Source organism: Epinephelus lanceolatus, chromosome 9 (assembly GCF_041903045.1).
Source record: "Epinephelus lanceolatus isolate andai-2023 chromosome 9, ASM4190304v1, whole genome shotgun sequence".
NCBI classification, from domain to species: Eukaryota; Metazoa; Chordata; class Actinopteri; order Perciformes; family Serranidae; genus Epinephelus; species Epinephelus lanceolatus.
Window position 1 is genome coordinate 13230045 of NC_135742.1, and position 19967 is coordinate 13250011.

The 19967-nt window shown below is 41.1% G+C and overlaps 1 protein-coding gene across 1 annotated transcript in view; it reads right to left on the reverse strand.

The window, feature by feature from the left end:
• LOC117252601 (transmembrane protein 132D) overlaps positions 1 to 19967 on the reverse strand; it is a 416006-nt gene that overhangs the window by 116675 nt on the left and 279364 nt on the right. Inside the window, exon 5 of the mRNA XM_078170586.1 lies at positions 17741 to 17936. Coding sequence (XP_078026712.1) covers positions 17741 to 17936 — 196 coding nt within the window. The remainder of the gene's footprint in view (positions 1 to 17740; positions 17937 to 19967) is intronic.

The following is a 19967-nucleotide window of genomic DNA, read 5'->3' on the forward strand; positions in this document are numbered from 1 at the left end:
AGAAATAACGTCTCAAGCTAAAGGATGCATGTGAGTTCTTGTCAGAGGACCATCATGCTTTCCTGCTCGCATCTTCTAATTATAATTTGTTGATTTAAAGAGAAAAAAGAAAAAATGCAGACGAGTGTGTGAGCTAAAACAAACAGCGAGAACCCGGGGAGCGTGTTTGTAATATCGATTCCACAGCGTCTCGCTTAGTGTCGATGTAAATTAGCAAGCACATGTATTTAGACCTCTGTTGAGACACACACACACAGAAAATAAGGGAATTGAGAAAACAATAGCTGGAGACATAAAGATAAAAAAAAAAAACACTGGTGGGGGAGAGAGTGAGAAAAGGGCTGTGTCTAATAAACACATAGACCATGAAAATGGTAAATCTATAATTGAGTTTGAAAACTCTGTGTGCGTGCATGTGTGTGTGTCTGCTTTCATCAACAGATTATTGACTACTCAGTTTCCTCTTCCTACTTAGTGACTTCCTTTTAGAAAGAACCAATCAGAAGAGGGAAATTAAGGAGCCACTTAGCTTAACTGCTCCGCTAAGAGGTCTGCACATGCACATGCACGTACGACCCGCTGAGAAGTAGAACTCCCAGGCATCTTCAAGCAGCAAAGATAAACAAGTGTTCGATTTAATAATTAATTGCATAGAAACACATCAGAGAGAGGTGAAACTGTGGGGATGAAGAGGAGACACAGGGAGACAGACAGAGGAAGAGGAGAAGGGAGGAAGGAGGTGGAGGAGAACAGCTTGTTTGCAATCACATGATATTATGACCTGCAGAATTCAGATGAGAGCAGGAAGTGATAAATCAGTATACTGTGCGAACTGGAAATAGAGAAACGCGACTACATAAAAGAATTGGATGAACCTGCAGGCAGCTGATACTGTCAAATGACTCGGAGGGCGACGCAGTGGTGCAGTGGTTAGTGGGGGGGTTCGAACCCCAGGGTGGGGGAGCCCTTCTGTGTGAAGTGTGCATGTTCTCCCCGTGTCAGCATGGGTTTTCTCCAGGTACTCCAGCTTCCTCCCACAGTCCAAAGACATGCAGGTTAATTGGTGACTCTAAATTGTCCGTAGGTGTGAATGTGAGTGTGAATGGTTGTCTGTCTCTATGTGTCAGCCCTGTGATAGTCTAGCGACCTGTCCAGGGTGTACCCTGCCTCTCGTCAGACTCCAGCACACCCACGGCCCCTAACTTAAGTGGTTACGGGAAAATGAATGAATGAAATGAATGAACTTGGCTGATTTGCCGAGTGTGGACATGATCGTTTTTACAAACGATCATGTCATCAAGACCTTCTAACGTTACTAGCACTACGCAACAAGCCAATGAAAGCACACAAGAGTCTGTCAGGCTAACATTACTAGCCAACGTAAGCAAACATTAGCTACTATTTGTAACTAGTGTTTTTAGCCACTGGGTTGTGGCTAAAAACACTACGTTGTCACAGCACATTGTAATTGCTTCCAACTCGAAGTGTGTTTAACGCTTTACGTTAATGTTTGACATTAGTTTTATTTCAACTTAAATTTAATTTGATTTTTAATTTCTATCTATGCACTTATTTTAACTTGTTTTATTTGATGTCTATTTTAATACCACTGTGTTGTTGTTGTTGATGAGGGAAAGTGTGGTTGTTTTGTCTTTTATGAGCTGCTAGACAGTTGATTCTTTCCATTCAGAGATGAATAAAGCTCTGCCTATTCTATTTGTAGTTGACTCCTCTCGCCAGGTCTTTGCACATTGAGTCTGTTTTTTTCCAATGCGTTTCATCCGCAAAAAATCATTAAGCACAGAGACCGTGCACACTGATTCTGATGCGTTTTATCATTCTAGACACATTTTCTCCTTTGTCTCTCTCTGCTGAAGCTACCTATCAGGCTGTCACCACTACCTTCCTGTCTTTCATTTGGCAATATGAAGGGGAAGAGCATCTTCCTCCTCTTCATCATCATCATCAACTTGAATTTTACTGTCTGACCTGCTGAACGTGAGCTATCTGAGTTATGAAAGGATTCTGTGCACCGCGTTCCTCTGTCTTGTCACAGCTGTGTCCTGCTGCCACATTTACTTCACTGATTCCTAGTCAAACATCTCTAATGGCTCTGACGGACGCAAAAAGCACAGAAAATTGAGCCAGTTCTGACAATTTTAATCGCAGACGAAAGTTTCGGACTCAGTGTGCCAACATAATTGACACAACGTAAGGTCATACTTAGTTTTAGACGTGCAACAATTTCAGACGAAAAAAATGGTGGCTGTGCAAAGGCCTTTACTGACGAATGACGGAGGTTTTTGAGTTTTTTTTTTCTTTTTGTCCTACTATTTTTGGGATCTAAAGTGGCTCCCAAATTGACTGGTTGCAACAGTCCTTAACAGTGTAAATCATCAGGTATTTGTCCAGAGTTGGTAGTCATTGCCTCCAGTTGCCTGCGCACCGATGTGTGACATCATTTGAAAAGGAGTTTTGGAGAGGGGAGGGAAAAGAGGTCGGTGAAACTAGTGAAAGAGTTGATCAGAAAGGAAAAAGACAAAGGGAGAAAATTAGAGGAGAGTTCTGAAAACTATTAAAGTCTAAGACCAACAGGAGGAAGATTGGGAGAAGAAAGTCACTCATTCCTTCCCTCTTCTATGCACACACACACACACACACACACACACACACACACAAATAAAACTGTCGCTACAGTTTTATCCCTCCTTTGCCAATCAAAACTTAAGATAATAGTGTAGTAGGAAACATTGCTGCTCCCTCCTTCACTGAGAGGTTGTGAAACAGCCTCATTCCAGGCCGAGGTGTAATGGCGCTTGTAGGGAAAATAAAACAACATTATTACAGATCCAATTTATAAGCTGCTAAAATATCTCTAAGAGCCGGGGAAGTACAGCAGGTCCATTTCTGACCTCCCCTTTCATTCTGTTTTCACCCTGGCGAACATAACGGCTTGTTTTGTCCCTCTTTTTCTGTCCATTTGTCTCCATTATTTTCCCTCATGCTTTCTCATTAGTTATATCACAGAGAGGGGCCTTATGTAAACCAGGTAAACTCAAAGATTTATAGATGGAGGGATCAAATAGGGCAGGACTTTTCACTGCACTAATAATAATCACATTAGCACAGAACACGACTGTGTCCCATTAAGATCCTGACGCCGCACGGTGAGGTGCTGTCCTTGGTGCTGAAACCTTAGAGTCTCAACACTCATTTAGTGCATTTTGTGTTATGCAAGGATGCAGCACCGACTCTTTGACTATGACTGACTATTGATAGCAACCCCTGTGCTTTCTATGCACAGTACATGCTGTCCACATTATTAAATTACACAACACTCTTGCTGGGAATTTATTCAGTGAATACTTTATCTCTATAACTACCATTATAATTATTATAATTACTACTACTAGTTCTACTTCTAATGATAATAATAACAGCCACACAAAAGGATGAATGGCTCACCCACACCATTACCACATGTTCACTCACCTTTAATTTACAGTCACTTAAAATACATACACCAGTTTGTTTAGTTTAAAATTTATCAGCACTTTGACAACACACTGTTTTCCAGATGAAGTGCACACATTACATTGTTTTGTCATTTTGCCATTGCTTGTGTAAGTTACTAATTCATTGCTCTTTGGCTGAATCCAAATGTCCACCCTCTGGGCTTGCAGACTGAGCCCTCACGGACTTTAGTAGTACATAGTGTGATGCATTTACTGTCATCACGTAAAGTGTGGGAGGGCAGAGACTGTAAGCAGCTGACACACAGCCCTCAAGACTGTTTTACTGGTTGCTGTGGCAACGTTCAACTATCGCTGCTGTCATATTCATATATATGTCATATATGTTGATGAATAGTGACTACTCATCTTGTCCTGCAGATAACAAGATACAAATCCCATGTACAGCCTTTTGTGTGACTGAACAAAAATGTATTAACAAGCTACAGTGTTCAAAAACATGTTTGTGAGTGAGGACAGGACGATGACTCAATAAATAAGATATTACTGACGTAAGAAACCTTCTTTTGTTGTTTTTCGGCCATTTTTTTTAGCCAATTACACTGCACAGCCTGATAGGCTGCAATAATAAAATCCATTGTCAGTCCCTCTACAGCCTTTACTTCTACATATCTCTGTATCATGATGTGGTTGAATATTATTTCTGGCCTACACAAATCACGTAGCTTTTTAATAGACCTAACTATCAATAAGTAGTAGCAGTTGAAAAACCCACAATGTCAAATTAGTATTACAATGAGTTGTGGGTTATGAAATCAGTGAAGTCTGCTGAAATCTGCATGCCAAGCGGACTCTCTGGAAGTCTGCAGAACATTCGCTTGAGGCCCCTTGTGGACTGGTTGAATTGTGGATTTAGACAGCTCTCAGCACTCCCGGACTTCCAAGGAACAGGCCCACAAATTCTGCAAGACTGCAAGCGCAGTGAAGTGCAGACATTCTGATTCAGCCTTTGTCTTTGAGTTACCTGAAGTCACTTCCTGGTTTGGGCAAAAGATGGGGGTGAGGGAAGAGCCTGGTTTTATACAGAAGGCCATCCCATGGAACAAACTAAGAGTTGTGACATCATGGGGGGGATTAGGGGTTTATTTGTGTTAGTTTTAGTTATTGTCTATGTAAGTTCTCCCATTGTGTTTCATTTGGTCTGATCAGTCAGTACTGTATGTTGCCTCAGTGTCTCATTCTGTTATGTCTGTTTGCTGAGTTAACATCTAGTTTTATTAGCCTTCTTTTTCAGTAGAGTTATGTTTTGCTGACCTCTTTTAAAGGCCCTATAACTCTAATTATGTTATCTTCAGTCATTTGCTTTGAACAATTTATTTTTTGGGGGAAATAAACCACCTTTTTTTTTTTTTAACTTTAAACCTGTGTTATTTGTGCTTTGACTGCTTAGTCCATGACAAGCCTTATTCCCAAAATCCCTACAGGGCAACTGCAGGTGCTACACTACCTGTAGATACACAATTAAAAATAAATTATACAACAGTTAGTTCCGGCCCTGCAATCTGATTGGTCGAGAGACAGTAAAACCGTGATGATATTGGAGTACAACATCACGGTTATTTCACTGTGTATGTATCACTCCGCCTCACAGCTGATTGCAATCAACAATCAAATCAAAACTGACGGTTAGTGTCAGTTAGGTCAGCAGTTGCGTTGTAGGCTAATTAATTCATCCACTATCAAACAGCCAAAAATATGGATTTATTTCCTAAAATAAGTTTTGAATTGAACTATGAATGGTCATCAGAGGAAGATGAGGGAGAGGAGAAGCTGAATCCATCTGAGCACACATCCAGGTTTGTCAGTGTTTCATCAGCGGAGCTCAATGACTTGGAGAAAAGCAACATACTGTCAGATCAGAAGGCAGAGTCGGCTGTGCCTGTGAAGCGACAGTCCACCATGCAGTCATCAGAGACTTATTTCACCGGCTGCACAATTAATGGAAATGTGCTGATAAATGTGTATAAAGAGTAAGTGCCTGGCGCACCATGTCTGCGTTACATAGCAACGGTGACAGCGGTGACAGAGAGTCCTGAGGGAACTATTTTTGTTGGCGGGAGACAAATAAAATAATCTATTTTGTCCTCATTTTTCAACATTTCTTGATCAGCCTTGCTTATTTAACTGTTGAACTGTTGTATAAAAGCAATATCACACTCGAGCTTGTGATGTTGTACTGTGATATCGTCACGGCTGACGATATCACAGTACAACATCACTCCCTCTCGTGTGATATTGCTTAAGTATATAAATATGACTTACAAAATATATTATTGTACCTTTCTGCAAAGCACAATATGTTAATTTTTTCACATTTCATATGTAAAGGCTATGTTTTGATTTAAATTTTTTTTTGCTGTGACAATGTTGAGGGTTAACATGTATTCAATTTAAGCAAACAAAAACAACAAAACACTTGGTTAGAGTTAGAAAAACATCAGATTTTGGCTTAAATCACAGTTTTGTTGCCACAAAAATGGCTGGAAATATCCTATGTGTTGATACAAAATTATGCTTTTGTTGCCTGATGGTCAATCAATCAATCAATCAATTTTATTTATAAAGCCCAATATCACAAATCACAATTTGCCTCACAGGGCTTTACAGCATACGACATCCCTCTGTCCTTAAGACCCTCACAGCGGATAAGGAAAAACTCCCCCAAAAAAAACCCCTTTAACAGGTAAAAAAAACGGTAGAAACCTCAGGAAGAGCAACTGAGGAGGGATCCCTCTTCCAGGACGGACAGACGTGCAATAGATGTCGTACAGAACAGATCAGCATAATAAATTAACAGTAATCCATATGACACAATGAGACAGAGAGAGAGAGAGAGAGAGAGAGAGATGCAGGTAATGACAGTAGCTTACAACAACATTATTGAAAGTAATAATATTATAGTTATAGTTCTGGCTACTGTGGTACAATATGTTGAAAGTATGTATTAATATCTGACAGTATACTTGTGTGACAATAGTCATATGTGTATAATAACAGTAGAAGTATGACTAATGACTAATGATGGCAGCAGCAGCAGGAGGCATCTGGCAGGACCACGGCAGCAGCACAACCACACACGTCACGCTGTCCAGGCACCGCTGCGGTATGAGTTAATCTGAGAGACAGTGGAGCACAAAGGCTCTGGAGAAGAAGCCGAGTTAGTGACATCCAGAATGGCCGAGTTAGCAAGATGCAGTAATAGGATGAGAGAGAGAGAGAGAGAGAGAGAGAGAGAGAGAGAGAGAGAGAGGGAAGGAGAGAAGGTGCCCGGTGTATTATAGGAGGTCCTCCGGCAGACTAGGCCTAAGTCAGCCTAACTAGGGGCTGGTACAGGGCAAGCCTGAGCCAGCCCTAACTATAAGCTTTATCAAAGAGGAAAGTCTTAAGTCTAGTCTTAAATGTGGAGACGGTGTCTGCCTCCCGGACCGCAACAGGAAGATGATTCCACAGGAGAGGAGCCTGATAGCTGAAGGCTCTGGCTCCTGATCTGCTTTTGGAGACTTTAGGGACCACGAGTAACCCTGCGTTCTCAGAGCGCAGTGTTCTGGTGGGATAATATGGCACTATGAGCTCTCTAAGATATGACGGAGCTTGACCATTTAGAGCTTTATAAGTTAACAGTAGGATTTTAAATTCAATTCTGGATTTTACAGGGAGCCAGTGCAGAGAAGCTAAAACAGGAGAAATATGATCTCGTTTCTTAGTTCCTGTTAGTACACGTGCTGCTGCATTCTGAATTAGCTGGAGAGTTTTTAAGGACTTACTAGAGCTACCTGATAATAGAGAGTTACAGTAATCCAGCCTTGAGGTAACAAAAGCTGGTCTTGAACAGTGGTTTTCAAACTTTTGACAACACTTTATTTCTGTGCACAATAGCTTCTATAGCGTGTGTTATCAATCTTACCACAACATTAGACAATGAAAAAATAAAAAATAAGACAGGTAGCTTTCAAAACCCAGCTCATATCCATGCATCTGAACTATGTCACTTTGTAAATGTTTGTATGGTATGTATGAAACATACAACTGTAACAAATTGGTGGTTTCTAGAATCCCACAATGCAGACATTTCATCCTGGCAAGTCGTCTGTAACCAAAAAATTACAATTTATTTTAGACGTATCTTTTGCTGTTTCTACCTCTTTACACACCTCCACTGAGCCAAACAGCAACTGTGCCAACAAAAATATGTTTATAGTCTATCCCATCTAGTGACATGATGACATAATCTGCATCCGTCTCAGACAGATAGTGTAATACTCCTAGCCAATGGGAATGCAATCTGCAATTACAACTGACAGACTGCCCAATAGGAATGCAGTTAGGGCGGGACAAAACAATTACATTTACAAGTGGAAGTGCCTGAACTGTACACTGTGTGAGATAAATGGAGCTGCATTCAGGTACTTCAGCCACTGTTAGCTGCTTCTTAAAAATTATTCAGGCTGAGTTTATGGCCTCCCTCCGTCCTGAAAAATATCCAGAATCAAATTTTAGAGGACTGGGTTAAATAAAGGGAACATTTCCCACCGAGCCGCTATGGCTGAAAAGCATTCTTTCGCTCCAGTGATGGTCTGCTGAAGTTGGCTGCCAATCAAAAGACTGACTGCAAGTCCTCTTTTCAGGGTGGGAAAGTCCCATTTTCACTCCTCCAATCAGTTTGCACTTCTCTTGCTCCACATTACTGTTCTCCTTCGGCAGTAAATTAACAACCCCCTCTTTGCTGCAGTCCAGAAAAGGCTCTGTGAATTATGTGATTTGTGGTTCATCTGAGGAGGGATTGACAGGGATGATAGAAAAGGAAATCGGCGCAATGTGATAACTGTTTTTTTCACTATTTGAAATAATGCACCAGGAACATTATTAGCAAAAGGTGTCACTGAGTGGACTAATGCTAACTGCTTAATATTTGTATTAAACGGCAGCAAAAATAATCCACATGCAGCAGCCAATAAGTTAATTGTTTTAATAAAATGTCCCCTCTCCGAAATCTCATTCCTGTCTCTTTCTGTCAGTCCATCTCTGTTTGTATCTCTCTCTGACTGTCTCTTTGCCCCTCCTCCCTCACGCTCTCTCCCCAACTCTTTCCCCTCTCCTCACCTCCTCCCTCCTCTCTAAAAGATGAAACCAATTTTTCAGCCCCCGCAGGAGACAAATTACTCCTAATAATCCCTCGTTTCCTGAAGAGGGCCTCTTTCTTTCCCGCTCAGCCAAGAGACCAGCACCTTAATGGATATGCGGAATTAGGAGGAAAATGTCGGAGAGGGCTTGGTAATGACAGGCACTGTTCTGGTTCTCATTGTTGCCTTGTAAAGAGAGAACTTACTGAATTACCACATCAGCACTGTTGACAAGCTAACTTTTGATTTGGGAGATGGTAGATGATGGCTGAGGTGGAGTTGAATCACCCAAACAGATCAGACAGAAAAATAATGTTTAAAAGCCAGCGCTGAGTGCTCCTGATGCAATTATGTGTGAGGCCTAGTTTTGCAGGCCGTTTAAATATGTAACAGCTGTAAAGATCCCACATTTTGTCACATGGTTATACTAGCTGTATTGTACTTTTGTTCCGATCCTCAGATGTGGAATTGTTTGGGAGGGAGGATGCGAGACTTTGTGAAAGCTTTTACATCCCGCTGCCTTTGAAGATTCTAGCTTGTAATTTGATTCCTTCTCCTTCCCTCCTCCAAAGACCCAGAAATGTTGGAGCTTTCATCTCAGTGACCCATCGCATCTCAGTGACAGACACCTCAAGCAACCAACCAACAATCAACACCTGGTCAGCAGTTTTGGTAAACAAATCAGGAGGCCCAAATGGCTTGTAATAGCAGCCATTTTGATGTTTTTACCCAAAGAAGAGAGGCAATGTAGAGATGGAGGGTGAAAGTGAAACTGGGTGTATCTTTGCGCATATGTGTGCATTGGCTGTAGGAGTCACATGCTGCCATAAAGTAACTAAGATAAAACAGGTGTCTCCAAGAAATCACATTTATGTACAACAGCAAAAAAGTCTGTCACATACAGACTCTTAACGTATCTGCAATATGTTCAGTTCAATCAATTTCAATTACTTTCCCTACAATATCCACTTGTGCCGCTTAAGCATGATCAGCAATATAACTAGGCAACTAAAAGCACTTGGTTAAGTTGAGGGAAATATTGTTGTCTTCCTTAAAAGCCATTTCATACCAAGCACAGATTTAAATCTGAAAAGTTCACATGGAAAGTTTTAAAAACTAACTTTTTGGGTTCTTATGAACGCTTGCACACCCCTGCATGTGAGGTAAAGACTTCACTGGATTTCTCGTGTTTGACCAATGACATCCTCTCTTCCAACTGATGTCATACCTCCAGGCCATAGCTAGTTTGCCGCCAAAATGGGGAATGTCTTACCAGTTTGGTTTCAGCATTAGCTAGGATACAATGAAAACGCTAATTTAGCTGTTTGTCACAGTCTTAAACAAAGAGGAACATTAAGGGACCACAGGGTGCTAGTCTGTTGGACATTAATCAAACATTCCTTCAGGTGATCAGATTGGAGGTCTGTTGTTTTGAGCAGTTTAGTTTAGTTTAGTTGATTTATCCGAGGACAGTGTGCAATGAAATTAATCATTTACAAGAAATGAAAACGTGGTTGCATCAGATTTAGCGAGACGCTGATTTCCATCTGTTGTCCTACACACAACAAGTAGAAGCAATAAATAAAAAGATGTTGGTGTAGTTGCAGGCCATGAATCTTTGTAACTGCAGGAGGTGTGTATTTTTCGAAGGAATGGGATTTTGGAGCAATGGGTGTTTGTTTCCGGATAGGATTTTTTGTGTGGAGTGGACGGAGGAACTCTTTTTGTCTTGACGTAGGCAACATAGTGATAACACAAGACATAATGTTCTTGCTTTTTCAATATTCAGCCAAAGTGTCCATCATCCACCCCAACCACGCTCCAGAGACGTCTATGCAGCACTAAGAAGCATTTTCTGGATTGGAAAAAGTGTTACCAATAAATTAATCCCCAAAAATTACATTTCCTCTCAAAATACAGCATATTACTGTATGAACTATTTTGTAGTATACACACAAAATTATTAGGAAATGGGGCTGGATAAAGATAGTGAACTGAAACTTCTGAGTTTGCTGGTGGACTCCAAAGAAGCCAGAGTGTCTATGGACTCTGATAAAGGAACCACTGATGCTAATGTTTCATTGTACAATGGCTCATATGATACCCCTATGCCCCCACGAATGACGTTACCTGCCAACATAAAATTACGTAATTAACATCAATTTACAGAGGTTAGGGCAGCCCGACGGTGCAGTGGCGAGCACTGTCGTCTCACTGCAAGAGAGTTCCTGATCTGAACCCAGGGTGGGGGAGCCCTTCTGTGCAGAGTTTTCATGTTCTCCCCCTGTCAGCGCAGGGTTTCTCTGGGTACTCCGGCCTCCTCCCACAGTTCAAAGACATGCAGGTTAAATTGGCCGTAGGTGGGAATGTGGGCGTGAATGGTTGTCTGTCTCTGTGTGTTAGCCCTGTGATAGTCTGGCGTCCTGTACCCCACCTCTTGCCCAGTGTCAGCTGGGATGGGCTCCAGCTCCCTGCAAATTTTAACAGGGATAAGCTAATAAATGAATGACTTGGTTAGGTTTAGGCAAGTAAAATGTCTATGGTTAGGTTTAGGAATGGTGAATACCTTAAAATGATTCAAAATGAACAAGGTTCCCAACACTGGTCTCCTGGCGTCTCATTTATAAACATTGCGTTTACACGGCGTGAAAGAGGCATACTGTCCGCCACTTCCGACGCAAAAGTTATGATCTAAACAACAGACTTGATGGGAGAAAATTTGACTGATGCTTATGAACATTTTAGAGAATTTGGTGATGCAGATGGTGAGGTGGAAACCTTATTGCAGAAACTGCGCACACCATTTTTGGCTTTTGTTCATACATACATTTTTAGTATGGATCCTATGCATTGATTTATACATGAGACTCCTGGGGAAAGTCCTGTGTTTTGTCCCTACTTCCTTCTTTACTGCGTCAACGCATTGGTGACATGATCGAAGCCTTACAAACTACGTGGTTTACGCACAAATTACTGGCTCATCATTATGTGGGATATGTATGGATTTTGGTGCATTACCTTTCATAGGAAAATGTACAAACATGCAGATGACAACTCATAATAATAATAATAGTTGTTGTAACAGTTATTATACAGCTGGTCTGGTTTTGACTAGAGTAAAGAACTGCTGCCACACCAGCACAATGAATATTTGGGGCAAAACATGGAGATAAAATCCAAATCTGACAAAGTAAATGAAAAGTCTTATTACAGCAATTAAGTGGTGACAACACCAGACATGCAGTAGCTTGCATACAGAGCAGTAGTGTTCACTGAATGGTTTGATGGCTCGGAGAACAGTGAATCATGCTAAGACCTTCAGAATCACAGGATCTCAACCCAGCTTAACATCTATGTGAGATTTTTCACATCACATGGCGCTCTCCGCCACCATCATCAAAGAACACCATTATCTGTGGAAAGACCCGTTCATCCCTCCAGTCGCGTTCCAAACACTAATATGGAGGCCTGTGGTTAGCCAACATTTAATAAGCCACTTCATGTTGTTTTTTTCCTTCACTTTGCACCCCTCTGTGTTACAAATCCACAGAAGAATATCAAATTGATTCTCTTTGTAGATGGAACAAAAACAAACTTGTTTTACAAAATATCATCATATAACAGACACAATCATTCGAGGGTATTTCAAGAGCATTTCTATCAAGTTTGTGGTAATTTATGACACAAACATACATGTTTTGAATTAATAAATCTGAAGCTCAAAGGTCGCATGTAAATACAAACTTTATATTATCAACAAATATCCATTGAAATGGCTTTGTTTTAAAGAATACAGGGGAATGAGATGTAACATCACTCAGCCCAGAGCTCCATTCACACGGCGAGCAGAATCCCAACAGCCCTGCTATTTGAAATGATGGTTTCAAGCTTGCTTTTTCCAGTGTGTGAAAGAGACAGGGGTTGCAAAAGCCCTGAACAAAATTAGGTTCCCTCACTAGGGCTTTGCTGTTTGAAGGAGGGCTATCAGGCCAGATTAGCTCTACCTCAGTGGTAATGGAACTGGGAGTATTTTGAAAAGCATCCTCCTCCTCACATTTTAGCCTGAGGTTCTTGGTTGCTGTAACCAGAGCAGCAATGTCTGTTATGAGATGTGTCTGTTTTGATCTGTGAATGTATGAAGTAATGGTGATGATGATTAGAAATGTTACAGATGAAAGCAGACTTTTAAAGCAACCTTTTCCTTCACCTGACCCTGTCTGATAAAAGTAAGTACAAGTCCTAAAGTCATCACTTATGTAAAAGTTTGCTCTCTTTTCCAGACAGAAAGCTTTGAATTTAACTTTAGACCAGACTTTTTGATGGCAACAATCCGCACAGCAAAATATATAGTGCAAAATGCAAAAACATTTGAGGTGTTTAATAGCTGTTTTATTTATACATTTAAGAGATTATTTTGGATTTAAATCTTTACAATTAAAACAGCTAAAGACCTGATGAAAAAGAAAAAGAATGGAAAATGAAAGACTTGGAAAGGCAGGAATGGAGAAAGGACCAAAAAGTATATTGCATCATATTACAATATTAGATGTTTCGATTTAGGATTTGTTTGTCGGACATAATCAGTATAATGGCTTAATGTTGTGTGTATAATATGACCAGAGTATGCTTTGCAAAGCACTTGCTAGTCATTCACTTTCTCAGATGAGTTGCATTATTGAGTTATAATTATCTCCGCCAGGTGTAAGCCTGGAGAGGATCATGCATTCGGTTACATGTGTGCATTTCTGTCTGTCTGCAGCTTATCTTGCAAATTACTGGACCAATCAGCCTAATATTTGGTGTGCGCATTTATGACAGTATCAGGGCTCGCAAGTTTTATGCTTTGAGAGTGTGACACACACATTTTAACCTTTTCACACTCTCACCCGCCACACCCGGTATTTCTCACGCATAAAAAAAAATATTACGATAACGCCCACCAAGTTACATTGTTATAATTTCAGTGCAACGTGTTGCAAGACACTGTGGCTACCGGAGAGCTCAACAAGAGCTTGCCACACTCCAGCCAATAAAAATAAGACACAGCTACCCACCAGCCAATCAAAAAATAACATACAGCTACCTATCAGCCAATCAGAAAATAGTATTGCTGTATCCAGGTAAGATACAGGTGATGTGACCACAGCAAGAAGAGGGTGCACAAACAAGATGGGAGTGCCTTATCACATGTGTACAGTAAGTCATCTCATCATTTGATTTTGTAGCCTACTGAATGAAATTACTTGTTGCACAAAAGGAAAACAATGAGAGCTTATCTCAGGGAATATTAACTTTTACCTAACAGTTTGACAAGACCGTGTGTCAACTTTAGCCGACAAAATCGATGTTAAGATGTTATTGGTGACTTAGTGGTTAGAGCAAGCGTCTCATATATAAAGCTTTTCCTGCAGCGGTCCGGGTTCGACTCCATCCTGTGGCACCTTGCTGCATGTCACTCCCTCTGTGTCTCTCCCCTTTTCATGCTTAACTGTCCTGTCAATTAAAGGCTAAAATGCACCCCTCCCCCCAATTTCAGTAGCTATTTTAAACACATATTGATGGTTGATGACTTCTTTGAAATTTGAATCCTTTATAAACTATCATATCCAATGCCTGCCACTTGAGAGCCCTGCTGTATGCTCAAGGACCTCTTGTGTTGCAGTGATTTACAATCATTAAAAATCCTGTGTTATTGGCTGCTTTAGGGACCGTACACAAGCCTCATCTTTAACCGCCTGGAAGACATGAGGTCGGGTGCTGGTTGCTACTCTTGTGCCTTTTCTGTGCCAGCTTTCAAGAGCCCTGAAAAATAGGTGCTGAGGAAAAGAGGCAAAGCGGGTAATGGCAGTCTACAAAGTTGTGAGGGCATGATGTGCAGCACGAATCCGAGTTGTCAAAATGACAGACAAATTTCTGTGTGTAGGAATCAGAATAGAGAGGTAGAAGTGAAGAAAAGATTTTTTTTTTTTAAAGTTGCAGGAGTTTTCCAAGTAGAAAGTTTGAACTGAATCTGAAAGTGATTATCTGGAGATTATATCACCAGATTCTTTTTTCAGTTTTAAGATCGATAATGTCTCGAAGAATCACTTTCACACAGTGGCATTAAAGGTGCTGGTAGACCTTTTTTCTTTAGCTGTTTCCCCATATTTTCAGTCTTAATGCTAAGCTAACTAAAGTAAATATGCATCCATCTTGAGCAATGTACGTCATGGTCAATATCATGAAAACTGGTATCAGGGATCCAGTTCTTTTGGGCCTGACGTGATGACATATATGTCCACAAGAGTTTTGGTCTGCTGTTAAACGCTAAAGGAAGAAGAAGAACGTTAACAACACATGGGAGAAGGCAACAAGTGAAGCTGCAGCAATAGCTCCCCCTCCTCAATTCTCTCCAATGGGAGCAGTGCTATGCTAACTATGCTACAAACACCAGCAGTGTGACCAAGGCCTGAGCATTTATTCTGCACCGAACGCTGCGTATTTGCAGTTTTAACTGGCTTGTCACTGTCACTTTTTACCCAGTGGTCCAATCACAGTGGAGAGGCAGAACAAACAGCCTGCCACAAAGACCAGCCGTCACATTTTATATGTACAAGTGCTTGACAACAACAACAGTGGAGTAAAATCATGTTAATGTATTGTAGGCTATATATTAATATATGTGTCCTTGCTCACGAAATCTTATGAACCCACATAGAGTAATTGGGACATATACAGTACAGGCCAAAAGTTTGGACACACCTTCTCATTCAATGCGTTTTCTTTATTTTCATGACTATTTACATTGTAGATTCTCACTGAAGGCATCAAAACTATGAATGAACACATGTGGAGTTATGTACTTAACAAAAAAAGGTGAAGTAACTGAAAACATGTTTTATATTCTAGTTTCTTCAAAATAGCCACCCTTTGCTCTGATTACTGCTTTGCACACTCTTGGCATTCTCTCCATGAGCTTCAAGAGGTAGTCACCTGAAATGGTTTCCACTTCACAGGTGTGCCTTATCAGGGTTAATTAGTGGAATTTCTTGCTTTATCAATGGGGTTGGGACCATCAGTTGTGTTGTGCAGAAGTCAGGTTAATACACAGCCGACAGCCCTATTGGACAACTGTTAAAATTCATATTATGGCAAGAACCAATCAGCTAACTAAAGAAAAACGAGTGGCCATCATTACTTTAAGAAATGAAGGTCAGTCAGTCCGGAAAATTGCAAAAACTTTAAATGTGTCCCCAAGTGGAGTCGCAAAAACCATCAAGCGCTACAACGAAACTGGCACACATGAGGACTGACCCAGGAAAGGAAGACCAAGAGTCACCTCTGCTTCTGAGGATAAGTTCATCCGAGTCACCAGCCTCAGAAATCGCAAGTTAACAGCAGCTCAGATCAGAGACCAGATGAATGCCACACAGAGTTCTAGCAGCAGACCCATCTCTAGAACAACTGTTAAGAGGAGACTGCGCGAATCAGGCCTTCATGGTCAAATAGCTGCTAGGAAACCACTGCTAAGGAGAGGCAACAAGCAGAAGAGATTTGTTTGGGCCAAGAAACACAAGGAATGGACATTAGACCAGTGGAAATCTGTGCTTTGGTCTGATGAGTCCAAATTTGAGATCTTTGGTTCCAACCGCCGTGTCTTTGTGAGACGCAGAAAAGGTGAACGGATGGATTCCACATGCCTGGTTCCCACTGTGAAGCATGGAGGAGGAGGTGTGATGGTGTGGGGGTGTTTTGCTGGTGACACTGTTTGGGATTTATTCAAAATTGAAGGCACACTGAACCAGCATGGCTACCACAGCATCCGCTCTGGTGTTTATGCGCGCCTGCCATTTGTCTACATTACAAATAATTAATTAGAGGGCAGAAGAAACGTGGCATGTGTACAGCCCCTTACATCGTCATTGACTGCTGAATCCTCACTCCTCTTAACCTGCCAGTTGGGGCCGTAAATATTCCGGATATTGGCTCAGCAAAAAACAACAAGCTTTACCATCTGTTGCAGGCCACATTTTTAGCCTTCGTCAAGGTTAAAAAACTGACATCTATACAGTGAAAACTTTTAGTTTTCATTTTGAACCAAAGCATCTGCAGATTAATTCCATATCCTATGTCCTATATCATATGTTATGATCCACTAAAGTTAGGCCTGTCACTAGATAAATTAGTGCCCATTTTGTTGTTATATTTGCTGCCATCTTGACTGTAAGGGAGTCAGGAGGGACAATTCCACTGAACAAAGTTGTGCTGCGTTTTGGCTGCAACCTGGTTATGTTCTGTCTGCAGCACACAACCACACCAGAGCAGAAGCTTTTAAGGGGCGAAGCATTCTGCCTCCCCAATTCTGTTTATTTGATCATTTTTCTTTGAGATTTGTGCTTTTACCCAAAATAAATAAGTAGGCTACGTAGGTAAATATTGTACATAGGATGTAATTGTGTTTCCAGTTAGTAATTTGATTACACCATATAACTTCCTCCTGTCCTGAAGTATAGAAGTATTTTACTATTTTTATTTTTGAAAATATTGTAAGTATGAGAATAGTAAAATTTCAGTTTTGATTCATTTTGTTATGCACTAAAGAAATGTTTGGTAATGCGCCAATTCTCTCAAAGTGACACTGAAGCCTAGACGTAGAAACAGAACAGTGAGAGTTTCGGGTCTATATGGAAAGCAGCTTTATGAGGCCTAAAGAGGCAAACGGTGCTTGAGTCTCACCAGGAATGACACCTGCCAGCACGACACACACATGGAGGGAAGCATTTGTGCATGAAGGTAGGTGTGTAGGGCTGTACCTGCCTGGTTGTGTGCCCATATTTGTGAGGCTGCTTGTCATTTCGAAACCTGTGAGGGTGAAACCTGCTGTGTGTGTGTGTAGCCAGGAGGCTTGTAGTGACAGGAGGGGGTAAACAAGCTGACCTTTACAGCTTTGATCAACCTGGAGGAAGGGGATGAGCTGGGGGTGTCAGCAAGAAGGTTAGGAAGAGGAGGGAAAAATCTATTCTAGCATAAGAAATGTTGTGCTGCTGGGTATGTCGATATGTATGCTCACAGGTATCTGTATCTGTGCTCCATCAGGTCATCCCTTACCTCAGCCATTGGTACGATTCCCTGTATGTCGGCATTGCTGATGTAGAGGTGCGAGACTTTCTCTGTTTGCCTGGAAGTTGTCTGCATGCCACCTGAGTACTCGACGTTCCAGTGCAGAGTCTGGGTTGGCACCAGGTTGATCACGTTATCCACCTCAAACTCCAGTTGCATCACCTCATATGACAGACTTTCCAACCTACAGGGAAAGAAGAGAAAAAAATGTATTTCTGGGTAAGGACATTTTTTCAGCTTTAAAAGAGTGCCATATACAGTATATATAAATTCCACCAAAAAATCTGAGGAAGACTGTAATACTGGCTGCATTTTAAGATTGATAAATAATGTTTGGGAAGTGCAGTGTGAAAAAAAATTGGCATAATTTGCAATAATGACAAAGAATTCCACTTTTGGATCACAGTTAAATTAACACAACTTATGTCCACCGACTCATGACAGAACAATGCTCTCTCTCAGATAATGTTAGACAATACAACACAAGACAAAGAAACCCAAAGGTAAGGTCATTTTTTTGAGTAATCAGTAAAACAATAGAATAATTTCTACATTAAAATGTATTAAAAAAAGCATGACACATTAATGCAGGTAGAGAGAAAGGTGATAGAGAGATAACGGTTCTTGGCATGTGGCCTTTCAAAACATTCTGTTACAGACTGTATCTGTGTGCTTAACCCAATCATAATTTATGGATCTGATTAAATAAAGAAAAGTAGTTTACATCCACATGCAACACAGTCTCAATCTAAAGTCGTCAAAATCTGGTGCTTGGGCAGTGACTTGCAGCGAAAGACTGAGACAAAAAAGCTGTTCTTTAATGGCAGCATGATACGTGGCTGGTCATGGTTACAGTTTAATGGCGCCTGGCGGTGTCAGGGGGAAACGCCGTGGGACAAGAACTAAAGTTGAAGCAGCGAAAGTCCGAGTGAGACAGGTGTGAGTGGTGGTGGATGGTCCAACAAACACTGACTTTCCCTTAGGTGAGCTGCGTTTGTGTCCCGTAAGATTATGAAAAAACTTAATCCTGCTCTTTTTTCCTATTCCCAACCATGTGCTTTTGTTGTTGAAAGAAAGAAAAATAGTGTTGTACCGATGTAGTGCCTTTATTTTGAAAGAGACTGTATGTAAACAGTAAATTTCCTTTGAAAATGGAAGTGTATTTTTAAAGAACACAATGCATGTAACAGGTAGAACTTGACACGGCATCCCAGAATGCCAACAACGAACATTCCCAAGGCACCTTGCATGTCGTATCTGGACGTGGGAAGTCCATGACCACACGTTGATATGTGACAAGGTTGGAGTGAGAATGTGTTGCTACATTAAGCACTTGGGAAAATGTGATTATAATGATGATAACAACCAGGATAATGAATGGGGACAATGGCGAGGATATCTTGGTGGTGGAAGTGATATTGAGTATTTCTGCCTTGAGGTCCAAGCTATCAGTGTGTGCATATGTGCATGTGTGTGTGGATGGATGTGTGTGGAAGAGAAATGGGGAGTCAAATAATGCCATCCCAAAAATGACAATTCATTTTACAGCTAATGGATAGAAGCCATTCTGCTTCATGCCTTCTCCAAAAAGCCTGTGTAAGTGTGTTGATGTGCCTCTCTTTTCATGTTGGTGAGCAGGCGTGTCACAATACCATGATATAATAGTCGATACCAATGCCAGTTAGACTCCATGATTCTTGATACCTATATGTCCCAATTACTCTACGTGGGTTCATAAGATTTCGTGAGCAAGGACACATATATCAATATATAGCCTACAATACATGATGATAATACTGAATAACATGATTTTACTCCACTGTTGTTGTTGTCAAGCACTTGTACATATAAAATGTGATGGCTGGTCTTTGTGGCAGGCTGTTTGTTCTGCCTCTCCACTGTGATTGGACCACTGGGTAAAAAGTGACAGTGACAAGCCAGTTAAAACTGCAAATACGCAGCGTTCGGTGCAGAATAAATGCTCAGGCCTTGGTCACACTGCTGGTGTTTGTAGCATAGTTAGCATAGCGCTGCTCCCATTGGAGAGAATTGAGGAGGGGGAGCTATTGCTGCAGCTTCACTTGTTGCCTTCTCCCATGTGTTGTTAACGTTCTTCTTCTTCCTTTAGCGTTTAACAGCAGACCAAAACTCTTGTGGACATATATGTCATCACGTCAGGCCCAAAAGAACTGGATCCCTGATACCAGTTTTCATG